General features: G+C 34.4%; 1 protein-coding gene across 14 annotated transcripts in view; it reads right to left on the bottom strand.

Annotated features, from left to right (window-relative positions):
• Positions 1 to 1,023: 1,023 nt before the first annotated feature.
• The window catches only part of LOC111047368 (cilia- and flagella-associated protein 58), a gene marked incomplete at its 3' end in the record, with an annotated part of 60,292 nt that continues 41,760 nt past the window's right edge, over positions 1,024 to 19,555 (bottom strand). For all 14 annotated transcript variants that reach the window (XM_039444004.1, XM_039444008.1, XM_039444009.1 and 11 more), the window contains 3 exon segments: positions 1,024 to 1,164; positions 7,922 to 8,059; positions 13,033 to 13,209. In XM_039444004.1, coding sequence (XP_039299938.1) covers positions 1,024 to 1,164; positions 7,922 to 8,059; positions 13,033 to 13,209 — 456 coding nt within the window.

Here is a 19,555-nt window from a genome sequence, read left to right as displayed (position 1 = left end):
AATTTCAATAGGGGGGCTAATAATAATTATATATTAATCTATTTTACAGACCTATGTTTTCGAAAGTGTCGGCCGAGCGGCTAACGTAGAACGGGAAGATCATCATGATTCAAGATCATGTTGTGATAATACGATTTAGCATCTAAACTTACTAGCTGTAATAAACATGTCACTCTGTGATAAAATTGTTTACCGGTATTAAAACGGTAGTTTTAAGCACGGTATTTAGAAGAAAACGGTAGGGGTCATGGAATGTGAGCGCAGTGGCCAGCCAGCTAGATTTCGTCATCGCCACCAACTGATGTTTTTAACACCTATTGGCAATTTATGAAACTTATTTGTTAAAAACAGATGATTGGATATGAAATGACGTCAGCTACACCGGAAATTTAGCACAAACATGCGCGTGACACCTACCGTCTTCTTCTATATACCGTGGTTTTAAGCACATAGGAAGTCCGTATTGAGATGTAAAATGAAAATATTGTTTGTCAGATAAATTTCATGATTCACCAAATAAAGTCAAGTGTGACATGAGATACATTGATTTTTTGGCTGTACGAAGTTCGCCGGGTAATAAGCTAGTACATCATAAATATTTGTTGAAATATTTGAAGTTTTTAATAATAAAGGGTATTACAAGTTTTTATATTGTTTTTATTAATTTGTACAAAAGTAGCCCATAAAAGTGAAGTGTTTTTATCAAGAAGGATATCTATCTATCCATCAACTCATTCGATATACGATACACATATGAATAAATGTTACTAGCAGGAACCGCCAGGGTCTAATTAGAGACTTGACAAACTGAAAACTTGACCTACTGAGATTTTAAAGAGTTTAGAATAGGCCTATAACCTTCCTCGATAAATTAAGTAGGCCATCTATATGCAAAATATCGAATTAATCAGTTGAATAGTTGAGACATGATGATGCGTCATTCGTGAATTTCCTATCCCATACGTGTATAAGCCAATTCTTTCCTTTATTATATTATAGATAGATGATACTTTATATGAGCACCTTGGTGGCCAGAGCGTCTCTCTCTTCCTCAACTCGCTTTCTCTCACTCTCCGCTTTCTCGATTCTGACAGCCGCCGATTCAGTCAGCTTAACCACCCGCGACAAGTCATTTCGCAGTTTCAGCAGCTCTTCATCCTTGTTCTGAAAAAAAAACAAATCAAATCCATTTCCATTAAATACATTATACAAAAATGAATCATGGCAATAAAACAAAATAAATCTTATTGTACCCTTTACTTTTAAAAAACTTTAGAATAGTTGAACTATTTTAAAGTTTTTTTTAAATAAAGGGTACTATAAGATTTATTTTGTTTTATTAATTTAAAAGTAGCCCATGTCAATAAGTGTTTTATGAATCATGGCGTATTGCCAGAGAAAACTATAGTTTGTATAAAATGAATTGAGACCTATGCCCGGTTGCAGAGTCGTCACATAAAGTTAAAATCAGGCATTCAGTTTATTTATGAAGCCATAACTCAACTTTTCGTTGCACAGATGTCAAAGTAAACTATAGCTTCCATAAAACTAAAAACGCCCAATTAGACACATGATTTCGTTGCACAGTCGTCAGACATGATTTATTTTTTATAACATAGCAGACCTACGACTCTCATTAAAAAAAACTTCTCACAAGGCTTGGCTTATATAATAAAAACAATATAAAAATCTTGAAGTACCGTACCCTTTATTTGAAAAAAAAACTTTAAAATAATACAACAACCAGTTTCGGTGATCACACCATCGTCACGTGTTATAAAATAAAATAAATTTCAATAAATTTTTACTAATAGTTTAGTTAATTGATATTTTGTTAGTAAACATTCATTGAAATTTTATTTTATAGCCTGACGATGGTGTGATCACCGAAACTAGTTGTCGAACAAGTTTAAAGTTTGTTAAAAAATAAAGGGTACTTCAAGATTTTAATATTGTTTTTATTAACTTAAAACGTAGCCCATGTGAATGAAGTGTTCTCATATAATAATTATTATTAAATGAAAATCCCAATTAAATGCTGTGAATCACCCCGAAGACTAGCTGTTTACCCTGTTGACAATATTTGCAGTAGCAGAGGTCTTCGGGGTGATTTACACCATTTAATTGAGATTTTCGTTCAATAATAATTATTCATTAATTAGCATTTGAAGAAATGCAACTTCCAATTTATTTCCATCTGCTTATATGATAAATAAAAATCCTATATTTATTTATTTATTTATAAGGTATTTATTTATTCCAAGTAAAACAACCAATATTACAAAAATAATAATAATATCGTGTGACCGGCTGGCTCAGGTCTGGTGTCAGAGTTTTCAGGTCGCAACTGATCAATTTCAGGGCCTCTGACATGACATAATGACTGTTATTAGACAGCCGGCTTAACGTGTCCATCCGAAACATGGGAGTGGCCCGAGATAAATATCTGTAGGTACCAATCGTACAGAACTTTTTTTTGTGTAGTTGAGAAGTTGATATTGTGGTAATTATTCATATTGAATGAAAAAGACTAAGAAATTGTCAAAAAACCACAGATTTATTGATACTTAGAAAGACCGGTCTCGGTTATTACACCATTGTCAATCTATGATAAACTGAAACTAAATACAAGAGCAGCAGAATTTATAGTAGTAGGCGAGTACTTCTATTGGTCAAGGGAGACTGTCTAGCTGGGCCAATGGCAGGCGTTCATGCCCTTGACCAATAGAAGTACTCGCCTACTAGTATAAATTCTGCTGCTCTTGTATTAAGTTTCAGTTCATCAGAGATTTTCAATGGTGTAATAACTGAAACCGGTCTTTCTAAGTATCAATAAATCTGTTGTTTTTTGACAATTTCTTAGTCTTTTTCATTCAATAGTACAGAACACATATTTTCACATCCAGAAGAAACAGATAATAACATTATCAAACATTTATATTAATACCAATATTATTGATTTATCAATAAATTCTCACAAACTTTTAAAAAATCAAAATGGTATGAAAAAATTGTTTGTTTTTACGTTGTGGGTTATCCATCTTGTTTTCACTGGAATTATTACTATGTTCTTTTATATAACTTTAAAGTGAAAAAACAACTGAAATCGTTTGTTTTTACTCACCTTCAACACTGAGAAACAAAAGCCAAACTTATCGACGTTACAAACAAAAGGGGCTGATCACACAGCACAACAAAATAAGTGAATAGAACAAAACTAGAGCTCTGAAAAATAGAAATATGATGTCAAAAACGTTCAAAAACTATAACAACAAATAATTCATAATTGAACATAAATAATGTTGGTGTTATCGTTCATCCTGAAAGTTTATAAGGAATCACTACTATTCCGAAATGAAATTGTTCATCAGTTTCCCAGCAATTGAATATGAGTGATAAGATAATCATACAATTCTCCCTTCAACTCCATGAATAATTTCATTTTTCAAACAAAAAACTTATATTCAGTAGGCTTACTTAGGTAAACTTAGGTATATTCAGTAGGTAAACTTATGAGTAGGCAATTCAACTTATATTCAAATTCAGTGGAAATGAACATCATAATATTTATCACTATAACTAGGTCTGATATTATCATTATTTATTAATACATTTATAAACAAAGAAAATAAATAGGTATAAAAATCTCAGGGTACCCTTTTTTGAATTATTCTATCACAACATGTTTCAACATTCATGCCATTCAGATTTGTATTTATATTTATATTACAAGTAGCCCTATACAGAAAAGAGACAATCAACAAAGAAGTATATTTCTATTCAGTTATCTATCTATAGGTACTTTAAAAACGTGCCACCTTCAAAGGACGATATTAAAAGATTAATTACAGAATCAATCAATTGAACAAAAAAATTCTCATCCATCAAAAAATAAAATTAAATTAAATTATACGACGATATCAAACAATTCTAACAAAAAGAATACTCATCCATCAAAAAAGAAAAATGAATCCAGCAGAGCAAGTTATTTGAGAATCCTGGTTTCAAGAATATGTTACTAACAGTATCATAATTAAATTAACACAAATACACTGTATATTGGACAATACGGTATCAAGCAACCATTCCACTAAACTCTAATAATAATTTGAAATAACGGTACAGCAGAGTAGAGTTTGAATCGCTCGTAATAAATTCAATGTAGGTAATAAAATGTACTTTTCTATTCAATTAAATAGAATTCTATTCTATATCATAAAAGCAATACTGAATTCGTTGCAATCAATTTATTAAAATACGGTATAATAAATTCAAGAAAATTTAAAAATACTTTACTACTATCCCACATCCACTCAATTATTGTAATTGAATAGACTTAAAACGTTGTCAAAAATCCACTTTAATTAAATAAAAATAAAACATTAATATTTTACAGTAAATTTTTAATTTTTATTTAATTAAAGTGGATTTTTGACAACGTTTTAAGTCTATTCAATTATGGAAAAGTTCCACAACATCAACATTCACGCTACAAACTTAATCAATTATTGTAAAATGACACATAACGTGAAGAAAAACTTTTCAAAGTCTCTGTACTTTCATGTAATTACTTCAATAAAATTTACACTATGAACAGAGATATTGTGGAACTTCTGAATACTAAGGTGGAATGAAAAGAATATTGTCAGTTCCACATAATTTATTTGAGCCAAACTTAAGTTTCAATGCTCTAAGGCATCATCTTCAGTGGTCTTCTTGGTAAGTCTAACCAAAAGAAAATTATTTAGCCAAATAAATTTTGTAAGTCTAACCAAAAGAAAATTATTTAGCCAAATAAATTTTGTAAGTCTAACCAAAAAGATCACTGAAGATGCCTTAGTGCATTAATACTTATGTTTGGCTCAAATAAATTATGTGGAACTGACAATATCGTTTTCATTTCACCTTAATATTCAGAAATTCCTACATCATGAGAATTGTTAATTGATAGGTACTAGCACAGATAAGAGGTCATAAAAAGATAAAATTGTGAAGACTCTCTACATTATCTGTGGCACAACTTATTTTGTTCAGATTTAAATTTAGTAAAACTGATTCTATAAATAATATGAAATAGGTCTTTTGTTCAGAGCCAAGCTGTGGCATGAGCAAAATAACTGCCTCCTATACACAATAAGTAAATGGTCCAGGGACTTACATCACGAGCAATGGCAAGGTCACCCTGGTCAAGCACTTGGCAAAAGGCTGCTGGCAGACGCTAGCCCTCACTTCACCAGCTGGCTGGTGAGTCTGGGTAGAGTTCAGGTCAAGCAGGTGATTGCCCTGATAACTGGACATGGCCACTTCAGGAAACATCTCAACACAATTGGACTCACAAATGAGAGCCAGATGTGTAGGCTTTGTAATCAGTGTGAAGAGACTGCTAAGCATATCATACTGGATTGCGAAAGACTTGCAGCTAGAATAAGGGCTCTGTTTGGCTGTAAGCAACCAGGTGAGGAATGGGATGTTAGTATAGGGGAAAAACTCCGCTGGACCTTGTAAAGAACACAGGGATTGGTTTGCCTAACTAAAATACTTGGGACATATAATAAGCTTCGGTTGACGTGTGAGGTTCTTTGAAACTTTGGATCTTTAAATCCGTCCCTTCAAAAACATAAACATAATAAAAATAAGCATAGATAATAATATGAGAGGGCATAAGAATATTGTGAAGACAGGAAGATTCTCTACATTATCTGTTGCACAACTCATTTTGTTCAAATTGGAATTTAGTAGAATTGATTCTATAAATAATATAAAATATGTCGCTACAAATTTGGACAATTTGAAATAAAGTTAGGAAACTGAAGAATTTTTGGGCAAAGGAATGTTTTTTCTTTTCCGACTATTGTATTGTTTCTCTATCCAATAAACTAACTGGTTTCGAATAGGCTACATATTCATGAGTAGAGTGCTGAGAAATAAATATTTATTCATTTATAAACTATTTCACAAAACTTTTAATCTTGAATTTTAAAAAACTTTTGAAGTGAAAATACACTTACGATCGTCACTACAAAAGTAAGTGTATTTTCACTTCAAAAGTTTTTTTAAAATTCAAGTTTAATTTTAACAGTGAATAAGTATGGATATACAACAGACAAAACTTTTCAAACACTCTGTACTTTCATTTGAATACTTAACATTCTTTTATCATAAGAACTTTTGATTGAATGGTATTAGAATATCCATCTAATAGAACAATATTGATCTTCTATAAAACGATTTACAGCCCTAGGGCCGTAAAACTTTTACCGGCCTGGTCAGAAAACATCATTTTCGGCCTCCATATGACGCACGAAAACCAGCTCATTACATCCAAGTGGGGCGAAAAAATACTTTACCACTATCCCACATCCACTCAATTATTGTAATTGAATAGACTTAAAACGTTGTCAAAAATCCACTTTAATTAAATAAAAATAAAACATTAATATTTTACAGTAAATTTTTAATTTTTATTTAATTAAAGTGGATTTTTGACAACGTTTTAAGTCTATTCAATTATGGAAAAGTTCCACAACATCAACATTCACGCCACAAACTTAATCAATTATTGTAAAATGACACATAACATGAAGAAAAACTTTTCAAAGTCTCTGTACTTTTATGTAATTACTTCAATGAAATCTACACTATAAACAGAGATATTGTAGTATTTCTGAATATTAAGGTGAAATTAAAACAATATTGTCAGCAGTTCCACCACATAATTTATTTGAGCCAAACTTAAGTTTCAATACTCTAAGGCATCATCTTCAGTGGTCTTCTTGGTAAGTCTAACCAAAAGAAAATTATTTAGCCAAATAAATTTTGTAAGTCTAACCAAAAGAAAATTATTTAGCCAAATAAATTTTGTAAGTCTAACCAAAAGAAAATTATTTAGCCAAATAAATTTTGTAAGTCTAACCAAAAGAAAATTATTTAGCCAAATAAATTTTGTAAGTCTAACCAAAAAGATCACTAAAGATGCCTTAGTGCATTAAAACTTACGTTTGGCTCAAATAAATTATGTGGAACTGACAATATCGTTTTCATTTCACCTTAATATTCAGAAATTCCTACATCATGTGAGTTTTTAATTGATAGCTACTAGAACAGGTAATATTGATTCATACAATAAGTACATAATCAGAATGATAGGGAGAGAAAAAATAAGGTAACCTTGTGCTATTCCTCTCCCAAATTTAGATAAGGTTACAGATAGTCCGAAATAAGTTAAGTCTTGTAGTTGTTCACATCACAAAATTTCCAGTTAATGATATAAGAGGTCATGAAGACTCTCCACCTCTACCATACATTGTCTGTGGCCCAACTCATATTCAGTTCAAATTGAAATTTAGTAGTACTGATTCTATAGGTGAAATAAAAAGGTCGCTAACCGGTTTTAAATAGGCTACATATTTATGAGTAATGTTCTAAGCAATGAAATATTTTCTCCTAAAAGAGAGTGGATGTTTCAAAAAAGGTGCATTTTAAAATGCAGTGATTCTACCTTTTATGAAAGGTAGGCCTACTTGCCGTATTTTTAGTACGGTATACCATAAAGAAACATTAGTGTGAGTAGATATCCCATGGTATAGGGCGTTTATATCGCAACTTTAACTGTTATCTCAAGCCGATTACTGTCGATTTTTATTGTTTTGACCGGGTAAGATTGTATGAACGGCACAATATGAGAGACTACCAGCGTCATAAAGCTTCACAGGAAAGAACTACGTGGACTATCAGCTTCAGATAACAGTAAAAGTTGCGACATAAACGCCCTATACCATGGGATATCTACTTATGCTATTGTTTCTCTATGGGTATACATAGTGGTCAATCAATTGATACTTAATTTCAATTTGTATTTTTCTATATACATTATTTTTAGTATACAGAGTATTTTAGTATAGTGATCAATATTGATACCCACCTTCAATTGGTTAGCTAATAGGTTGATTTTTGAAGAAGCCTCTTCGTAAAGCTGAGTTTCTATGGATAGTTCATCTTGGATTTTCAGGTAGCGCTGCGACAGAACCTCTTGCTGTTGAGTTAGTCTATCAACTGTTGCCTATAACAAAACAAATAAAATATAAAGTTATTGGAATATTACATTCTATTTCTCTTCCTAAAGAATTACAAGTAGGGTGTAATCTTTATGTTTTATTCTTGAACGAAAATCCAAATTAAATGCTGTAAATCTCCCCGAAGACTTCTGCTACTGTAAATATTGACAACAGGGTAAACAATATTTGCAGTCCCTATAGTGAGGTTTACGAATATAATATCAGTGGAGAAAGATGGGAGAACAACGTTGCCGATTATCTGTCTAGTAGAAGCTTTCTATAGACGGTAGCTGATACAGGTTTATTGAAGTTATATTAACTGTTCATTCTCGTTTAAAATAACCAATTATAACTTATTAAGCATTAAATAATAGTTTTCATAATGAATTTTCATAATTAAGATGAACTATTTTGTTGATTATCAATTCTACATTGTTAAAAGACGATCTGGCAACAGAGCAAAGCGAGTAAGAAATAGCACTATCCGCTTTGTTGAAGGATAGACAAGGACAGCAATACAAAATATTTCAAATTAATATATATTTTACAGCTTTGAGTACGAAGTAGAAGGAATTTTGTTATCAATTCGGATCTTAATCTTTCTAAATACAAAATTTATTGTTTCGAGTGTTTGTGTTTTGTTCCGATGTGGAAATTAGTGAAAAATTGGAAAGTCGCACATAACCTTTATTTGGACAATTTATTTTATAAAATTGGGATGAAAAGAAGTTTTGGACTGTAGTCTGTCTCTTTGTCCTTAAGTTGATTGTAAATGATATAAATAAATAAATAAATACCATTGCTAATCAAACACTGCCATTATAGCGTGGACCTACTATAGTAAGGTGTAATCTTTATATGTTATTATTGATCGAGAATTCAAATTAAGTGCTGTAAATCACCCCGAAGACTTCTGCTACTGCAAATATTAACAACAGGTAAACAATATATTTGCAGTGGCAGAAGCCTTCGGGGTGGTTCACTGCATTTAATTTGGATTTTCGTTAAATAATAATTATTATAATCCGTTTGTGAACTATTTTCAACTACACTACAGTCTAAATTTTGAATATTAGTTATCGTATTAAAACTATAGTACTCACTGTGTAGAGCTTTCAGATTATTTAAATCCATTTTCAACACTCATTTCTGTAACACATAAATAATCCGAAAACGCTCTACAGTGAGTACCGTACTAGTTTTAATAACTAATATTCAAAAATCTGGTGTGGCGCACTCACACAACTTTCCTTGCCGTTATGAAAATTGATCACCTGACGCTAGTGTTCCCGCGCATCTCAAGTCTACTATTCAAAGATTTGAGCCAGCTGGTGACAGGGCAATAACGCTGGAGACACACATGAGGTCTGCTATCTCTTCATAGTGGATGATTTAATAGAATCAACAATAATTTGCAATTGAATAATCACATTTTCTCGAATTTAAAGCTTATTTTCAATTTTAGGTGAAAATGTTACTGAACATTAATTGTAGAGATTTTCATGCTCAATCTACTCCACTTGATTTTTTTTGTTTCAATTGTATCTGAAGCCTGATAATTGGGAATCTATCTGCATTGATGGGGCGGATCTCCTGAAATTTCTACAGATATGGGACTTGTGGCAGTTGATAGAGCTTATCGATGACTATTTTAGGTATGAATTTGATAAGAATCGTTGGAGCCGTTTCCGAGAAAATCACGAAAAACCCTGTTTTTGACAACATTTTCGCCATTTTAGCCGCCATCTTGAATTGCATTTGATCGAAATTGTTCGTGTCGGATCCTTATAGTGAAAGGACCTTAAGTTCCAAATTTCAAGTCATCCGTTAATTGGGAGATGAGATATCGTGTACACAGACGCACATACACTCATACACACACACACACACACACACACACACACACACACACACACACACACACCACACACACACACACACACACACACACACACACACACACACACACACACACACACACACACACACACACACACACACACACACACACACACACACACACACACACACACACACACACACACACACACACACACAGACCAACACCCAAAAATCATGTTTTTGGACTCAGGGGACCTTGAAACGTATAGAAATTTAGAAATTGGGGTACCTTAATTTTTTTCGGAAAGCAATACTTTCCTTACCTATGGTAATAGGGCAAGGAAAGTAAAAATTAGACTGTAGTGTCGATGAAATTGTTCAAAAACGGATTATTATTATTACTTGCAGTTCGTCATGGATAATGAAATAGATGAGAATTTAATTTATTAGCATTTGAATGAATGCAATATCTCAGTCCATCTTCATTTTCTGAAATATTTCATTCGTTTAACCACATTGAATATTATTAGTTGGATCTCAAAAGTCTATTGCAGTAATTAAGTAAAAAAGCAGGGTGCCATTCCAAATCTCTGTTCTAAATCTGAATACAGTCTAAATTGTTCAAATAATGACAATAATTCTTGTATTAATAATAAAATTGTACATTAATTTATAGCATGCTTATATTTACCAACATTAAGAGTTAGCTGTAGAAGAATAAACCAATCAGAGAACCCTCACTTCCATTGTTTCCACTACCGTACCCTTTAAGCTGTAAGGGTGAGGCTTCAGACTGGTTTAGAGCAAACCGCCTGTTTCTAAATACAGCCAAGACTCAAACATTGGTGCTTGGACTCAGAAAGATTAGTGAGGGAGTAGATAGTGCAAAGCTTCTGGGCATAACATTAGATCAGAAACTTACATGGATACCCCATATTGAAAGTGTTTGCTCAAAATTAAGTAGGGTTTTATATCTCCTTCGCAGTCTTAAGGACTGTGTTCCTTCAAATTACCTGAGAATGTGCTACTTTGCCTTTTCTCAAAGCGTTTACACGTATGGTTTAGTCTTATGGGGCTGCGCCCCAGAGGTTCAAAAAGTATTCTTGCTCCAGAAAAAAGCTATAAGAATTATATGTAACGCTACTTATCTGGAGCATTGTAAGCCATTGTTTATAAAGGAGAAAATTATGACAGTGCACAGTTTGGTAGCTTTCAAACTTCTCCTCCAGATAAAGAATAATTTAGGTTCTTATAGCCGCAGAGTTGACATTCACTGTCATAATACTAGAAATAAGACAAAAATAGATATACCATATACCAGACTCAAAAGAATATCAACAAGTCCAAATCAAGTTTCATTGAAATTATTCAACACATTACCCGAGATAGCCAGGAACCTACCAATGCCAATTTATAAGAAAAACCTAGAGCGCCTACTATTGAATAATCCTTTATACGGTACTCAATTTCAGATTTCTTCCAACTACCAGTGAAGGACTATTTTCAAGTCAAATAGGTAGTGAAATAATTCAATAGGCTACTAATCATGTAAATGTACTTAATTGTTCTTCCTCAGTTTTTCATCTAATTCAAGACAATTTTGTATTTATTCGATACATTGTTACTTTTTCTGTATTGTCATATCAAATCGTACTAAGTGTAACTTTCACTGTATAATTCAAAACTTAAAACTATGTATTATATTGTTGACTGACGTTTCCGATAGCATTGTATGTATGCATTGAAGGAATAAAAAGCATTCTTATTCTTATTCTTATTCTTATTCTTTAATTCCATGAGTATTTGAAATCTTTGTATTTGTTGAGTTAGGTACTATTTTTGTTATCTGTATTATTTCTTTTTGCATAAGTATTACTTCTTTCATTTGTATTATTATAATTTTTTTTCATTTTGTCACCTGGTCATATGGGACATATAATTTAATCATATATTGATCAGGATTTTAGAGTTTTTAAATTAAAAGTTCAATGAACAGTATTTTGTCATCGACAGAGAGACTGTATATTTTATTTGTTGTCAATATTAACGTTAGCTTCTCTCTGTTTTAATAACAAACGTGCGCTTGCGCGATAGATAGAAATATATACTTGAAATGGCTTTCATGTTTGGCATTGACTGAGTTCACCTATATTAATAACCAAAATTTGGCTTTTGAGGCAGAGCTCGTTTTGATAGGACTGACAGTAGAAGTCCGACTGTTCTGTTGGAAAGGTTAGATATTGCTCTTGTTTTATAATACAGTTTTCCTGTCGCAGTTCGGGCAGTTCAAAGAGAATTGTATTATTGAATGAGACAGGATCTGAACCCATTTCACTAGTTCAGTTAATTTTTTTTTTTTAATACTAACTGTAAAGTCGCGTTTCAACCAGTGAATGCCAAAGGGGGAAGCCATTTTCGAAAAGTAGGTGTTTACTGGATAAAATCTTTTTCCTCATTTTTCATAAATATATATAAAAATCATATCATTAGCAGCAAGCGGTAGCTTCCCTATTTATTACGTTTTAATATTGTGTTTGTTTATATATTTATATTTTACCTTTTTTCATAGTAAAAATTAATATTATCATATTTAACCGAAAGATACCAATTAAGGTAGCCTTCTAGTTATTCTGTTCTCCTTTTTGTTATCATTTTTCATTCCCCTTTTACATATTTAGTGGAAGTGTCACATCTTGCTTACATGATTGGTGGAGGCGTCCCACCACCGTTACATATTTGGTGAAGGCATCCTGCTTACATAATTGACGGAGGTTCTTACAATTTCTATTTGTAAAATTTTTATTGTAAAGGAGACATATTTGGGGTAACCCATAGTCTCCATTGTTGATAAATAAATAAATTAACCCTTCTTCTCAGTAAAACCTTCTCTGATTGGTTGTCGAGAAATTTAATCATGATTGAAATCTAACAGACTTAACATTTATTTACGTATATATTTGTTGATGCAATCACGAATCATATTTATATGATTGGGAAAGAAGAATAGGCTTGGCCCAAAACTAATCTATTCCCAAATTTTGATAATGAGCTAATAGGGTATGAAAAGTTTTGTATACAGGGCCTTTCCAATTTACCTTTCAGATAATCTTTTCGGGTAATTTTTCTCTGTTTTTACCTTTTCCGATTTCAAGGCCTGTTCGAGTCGATTGGCAGTTCGATTCAGCATGGTCATCTGTAACTTATGAACGAGCACCTCCTCAGTTCTCCCTCTCATTTCATCTGTTAGCCGATTTATCTCATCCTGTAGACGGCCTTTGAACTGGGTCTCTTTCATTATTTCATTTCCACGATTCTGAAATAAAAAAAAAACATTTTTGAAATTAATATTTATCAATTAAATTGATAATCAAATCTTCATTCAATAATTATTATCTACTAGCAGGTAACCCGTGCTCCGCAAGGGTCTATTTTTCAACTTTCCAAACTGAAAACTTTATTAGGCAAGGAATCATATTTTTCATTAATTTCTTAATTAATTTCCAGATTAAGATGAAATATTTTGTTAATCAATGATTGGTACATTGTTAAAAGACGATCTGGTAACAGAGCAAAGCGAGAGAGAGATAGCGCTATCAGCTTTGTTGAATGATAGACAAGGATAGCAATACCATTGCTAATCAAACACTGCCATAATAACGTGGACCTCACTCTGGCAGGTAACCCGTGCTACGCAAGGGTCTAATTTAAAACATGACAAACTGAAAACTTGACCTGTTAAATCTTGAAGAATTTGAAATAGGTCTATAACTATCCTCGGTAAATTAAGAATCTAAGTGCAAAATTTCAAGTTAATCAGTCCAGTAGTTCAGCTGTTCAGACGTGATGATGCGGCGAACATAATTTCCTATCCCGTTAGTGTATAAGCTAGTTCTTTCCTTTATTACACTGAGTGAGTCATATGTATGGGAACCCTTCAATAAGTTGGAGACTGTTTTAGATATCATACTGTAACTTTCAGGATGAGTTATTGGTCGAATACTCTACCTTTTGACGTACAACTGAATTTCAACCCCTCATAAGGGGGTGATTTTTTAGGGGTTGTAACTTGAATATTTTAAAAGTAAATACCCATTGTGTGGTTCATAATTTTAAAACAAGAAAGATGGCATCGATAAAATTTTTCTATGATACTTGTATCCAAAATGGCGGCTGATTGAAGTTTTAGTTTTTGAAGAAATGAGGGGTTATAACTCGAATATTTTAAATGTAAACACCTATTGTGTGATACATCATTTCAAAAGCTTTTTCAATACGAGAAAGATGACATCTATAGAAATATTCTATGATACTTCTATCCAAAATGGCGGCAAATTAAACTTCATAAATTATTCCTTTAAAAACTAAAACTTCGATCAGCTGCCATTTTGGATACAAGTATCATAGAACATGTTTTAAGTGGATAGATAATTAGACTGTATTTAATTGACAATATAAAACGACAAACGACAATAACATAACATGACATGAAGACCTAACCTCTAAGCACCAGCCATCACGGCACTTGGCGCCTAAAAACAGATGATTGACTATTGCCAACCTATTACACACAACACGCTTTTTTTTTTTTTTACATTGTGACATTTTACAAATTTTACATTTTATGAATTAGTGTGAATAAGTCATACAGAACTACAGTAAGAACAACATAAGAGTAAACAATAGTAATGAATCTATATACCTTCAGGAGTAATCAAAATACATAATTACAAGTAGAAGAAAACAATACAATCATCAGAGATAACTATACAAAAGAAGAGATAATTAATATGAGAATCAAAGGGATGTCTTTTATCTATGTTGTATACTCAGAAAATGAGAATCTTCTTGGCCTTCTAATAACACGTTTTCCCCTCCCTTGAGTGAGACCACCAACCAATGAAAAAGACAGATCAGGTAAACTAGTATGACAGACTGTCAGGGAAACCCATAAAGTCCCCACATGAGCCACCATCTGAAATCTCACTGTTCATTTCCCCTGTAGTGTCCTCATTTTCACCCCAGAGAGGTACAGAAAAATACATATTAGGTTGTGGGGGAACATTTTGGCTGACATTACCAGTTGCATCCACATTTGTTGTATGGTCTCTATGATATCCAGTATGATGTGTGCCAACTAATGGAGTCAAGCCTTTCCTACCTGACTGCTTCAGAAGGTGCTTACGATTCCGTCTGTAAGTGTGTCCAGAGGCTGACTTCACTGTGTATGACCTAGGCATTTCATCAATAGATACCACTGTAGCAGGGGACCAGATGCTGTCAGGAGTGAGCTTGAAGAAGACAGATTCACCAACACAAAGAGGAGGTAGCTGGCGTACATGTTTGCCAAACTGTTCTTGAGCTCTCAGTTGTTGCTGCTGGCATTGTTCCTTGTGCTTGGAATGGCCTGCCAGAGTCGGAGCTAGAAGTGCATCTGTGATTGGGAGAGTTGACCTGAGCCGTCTGGAAAACATAAGATGCGCTGGTGAGAACATATCACCTTTTGGGGTATTGCGTTGTTGCAATAATGCCAAGGGGACATCTGAGCCAGAATCATGACACTTGAGAAAAATATTCTTTACAATTTTAACAGCACTTTCAGCCATACCATTTGATTGGGGGAAGTGTGGACTGGAAGTTGTATGAGTAATCTTCCAGTCAGTGACAAAGTCCAAAAATTCCTTAGATGAAAAAGGGGGGCCATTATCACTTACAAGTTGACATGGAATGCCAAAGCGGCTGAAGACAGACTTGAGAGCAGATATAACACACTGTGCATTAGAGGATGACAGATGACAGACCTCAATGAATTTGGAATAATAGTCAACAAGTACCAAGAATTTTTTATGATTGAAATCAAAAAGATCAGTACCAATCTTTTGCCAAGGAATATTGGGAATCTCATGATTCAGAAGAGGCTCATCTGGATTGGCAGGTCGATATTTGATACAGGTAGGACATTGTTGGATCATTTCCTTGATTTCTGAAGAAAGAGTAGGCCAGAACAAAACATCACGCACTGCATTTTTGTTCTCTCTATCCCCATATGACCACAATGAAGCTTCTGAAGAATAGATTTTTGCATTTTTTGGGGAACAACCACACTATTATTTTTGTATAAAATGCCATTAGCAGTATTCAGTTGTTCTCTGAAGCTATAGAATGGTTTACAAGAGTTGGGTATGGCAGACTGGCGTTGTGGCCATCCCTGTAAGCAATAAGATATAAGGAGAGTAATGGTCTCATCAGCAGATGACATCTCTTTGACCTCCTTCAGTGTTTGAGACACTATTGGGAGAGAGGAATGGATTAGATTGACATGGACTGAGATGTCATCATCTATCAGGCTTTCTACCTCTGGGAGGGCAGCTCGTGACAATGTGTCAGCCACATGCATCAATCGACCAGGTTTGTAAACAATATGAAAATCATATGGTTGAAGCTGAAGAAGCATACGCTGGAGCCTAGCTGGGACACTTGCAAGAAGGCGTTTGCTAATAGTTACTAGAGGTGAGTGATCTGTTTCAATAGAAATATGTTGACCATAGATATATTGTCTGAATCGATCACAGCCAAACACCACTGCATAAAGCTCTTTCTCAATCTGGGCATAGTTTTGTTGACATGTGGTGAGGGTTTTAGAGGCATAGCATACTGGCTTACCGTTTTGACCCACTGCACTTTGAGATGAGTCAACTGTCAACACAATAGGTTTTGTGACATCAAAATGTGCCAAAACTGGGGCCTGAGTTATAAGCAGTTTTAGCTTTTCAAACGCCAAAGTGTGGCAGGTAGTCCACTCAAATACCATATCATTTTTAATGAGAGGACGTAGGCATTCAGTTTCTGTTGCAAGATTTGGAACAAAACTTGATAAGTAATTGATAAGGCCCAAGAAACGTTGTAGTGACTTTTTATCCTGAGGACACTCCATACCACATATTGCCTTGATACGTGAGTTGTCAGGACACATTCCATCAGCCGAAAATATATGACCCATATATCTGACCTCACTTAGCCCAAAGGCACACTTGCTGCTGTTGAACTGAACATTCAGTTGTTGAGCACGTTCAAGAACTGATTGTAGGCGTTTGTAGTGAATTTCTGCTGTAGCACCATGCACCAAAATGTCATCAAGGTATATGACAACACCTTCCAAATCACCAAAGCAATCCACCATTGTTTTATGGAAAATTTCAGGAGCACAATTGATGCCAAAAGGAAGTCTGAGAAATCTATATCGACCAAAAGGTGTGTTAAATGTTAGAATGTGGGAGCTTGCCTCATCCAGTGGAATAATCCAAAAGCCTGAATTGGCATCAAGAGTAGAAAAAACAGTGGAGCCATTCAATTGAGATCTAATACACTCCAAGGTGGGCAATTGGTAGTGTGCCCTCAACAGATTTTCATTAAGATGCTTGGGATCTATACATATCCGTAAATTGCCAGATTTCTTTGTGGATTTCTTGTCTTTCAAGTGGTTCAAACGACCACACCTACTACATGTTTTATTAAGTGCTGGGCACTTGAAGCGATGCACCTGGCCACACTTATCACAAATGGGCGGCATATTTGGTCTTTGATTCACTTGTCCTGACCGGAAAGGTTGGGTTGAAGAATGAGCCTGTTGAATGACATCACCAGAGTTACTAGGAGTGTGAACATAACCTGAGTTGTTGGCTGGTTGATGAAACTGGTTTGATCCATCCCGGAGAAATCGTCTGTTCACTGCTCCAATTGTCAAGTCAGAAGTAGGGCACAGGAGGGCTTTGACATGCTGTTGGGACATCACCACTGATCGGCACACTTGCAGTGCTTTTTCTAGGTTAAGGTCCGGATCCTGGAGCAGGCGTTCTTTAATGTTAGTGTGATTGTCATTGAGTCCACAAATCAAAATATCTTTCACCAGACTATCAGTCAATGACCCAAATTCACAGGAGTTACTCAGTGTCTTTAAGGCAGTGACAAAGTCATCAATACTCTCACCTGGCTGCTGCACTCGTGTGAAGAATTTGTGACGTTCAACTGTCAAGTTTTTTGTGGGGAGAAAATGTTCTTTAAAAAGTTGGACCAACTCCTCAAATTTGATTGCATCAGAGTCTTTATTGAATGAGTTTAAAACTGCCAGCCCTTGAGGTCCAATCAGGGCAAGAAACAAGGCCACTTTCCGTTTGGATGGAGCCTCATCAAGGTTTGCTGCAATCAAAAATATTTTAAATTGTTGAAGCCAGTTCGAGAAGTTATTTGCCACATCGCCGGAAAGGCTAAGAGGGTGAATATTTTGTGTCGAAATAGACATGTTGTACTGACAGAGATGCACTGACACTGACACTATGGTAGCCTACAATAAACGGCGGATACAGCAGGGTCCGCTCGCACCTGACACCATGTTCTAAGTGGATAGATAATTAGACTGTATTTAATTGACAATATAAAACGACAATAACATAACATGACATGAAGACCTAACCTCTAAGCACCAGCCATCACGGCACTTGGCGCCTAAAAACAGATGATTGACTATTGCCAACCTATTACACACAACAGAACATACTTTTATCGATACCATCTTTCTTGTTTTAAAAAGGCCTTTAAAATGATGTACCACACAATGGGTGTTTACATTTAAAATATTCGAGTTACAACCCCTAAGTCACCCCCCTATGAGGGGTTGAAATTCAGTTGTACGTCAAAAAGTAGAGCATTTCATCAATAACTTATCCTGAAAGTTACAGTATTATATCTACAATAGTCTCCAATCTATTGAAGGGTTCCCATACATATGACTCACTCTGTATATTATATTTTCATGCTTCAAACATCATCACAGGTTACGACATGCTGTATTACTATTTATTTTCATAACTGCATTCAAGCCTAGAGAGAAGATAGCATAATAAGATATCTCATAGTTAGTTTATGCTCCAAATTTCAAGCTGATTTTCTGTTGACTAAAGCCGATTACTGTCGACTACTGTCTGTTATTACAGTTCCCATACATATGACTGCTCACTCTGTATAGTATAGATTTTCTAGCCTTGGTTTCACAAGAAGTCAAACTATCTTAAGACAGACTGGGAAACTTTGAATGTTCATTTGAATGGTTGAATTACAGTTGAACTTTAATTATCTGAGCTCCGACCTTCCGAATCACCGATTATCTGAATCACATTCAGAAAATAATTTGTCCAAAAAAAGTCTAAGTGCCCTATTATTCTTCCCCTCGCGAAGCCTAGTTTTCAAATTCTCAATGACGATGAAATTGTTGAAAGTGTGAGAGAAGACGTTGAAGTGGAAGAAGAACTCTCTGCTGATGTCGAAGTAGACGCTGGACCATCAGCTAGTGAAGCATTTGCCGGCTTCGAGACTGCTTTGAAGTGGATTAGTCCAGGCGCTGGCTTACATTGAGCATACATGAGAGAGGCAGAGAATTTGACTTCGGATTATTGTTAGGGGGTCTTTAGTGTATATGAAACTCGATGTCGTCACGTCCCAGGGTGGTCGACAGCTTGGGGGGGAGGGGGGTAAGTTGTAAAAAACGCGCGCTTATAAAATCGCCTGTCCTGCAGTTACTATTTATAGTACAGCTTTAAATTTTTTCTCAAAATTATGTACACATGACTGGCTTTCAATGTGGTCCTGTACATTTTTGCGATAAACCG

Source organism: Nilaparvata lugens, unplaced genomic scaffold (genome assembly GCF_014356525.2).
Source record: "Nilaparvata lugens isolate BPH unplaced genomic scaffold, ASM1435652v1 scaffold2510, whole genome shotgun sequence".
Taxonomy (NCBI): Eukaryota; Metazoa; Arthropoda; class Insecta; order Hemiptera; family Delphacidae; genus Nilaparvata; species Nilaparvata lugens.
This window is presented reverse-complemented; position numbering and strand designations above follow the sequence as displayed.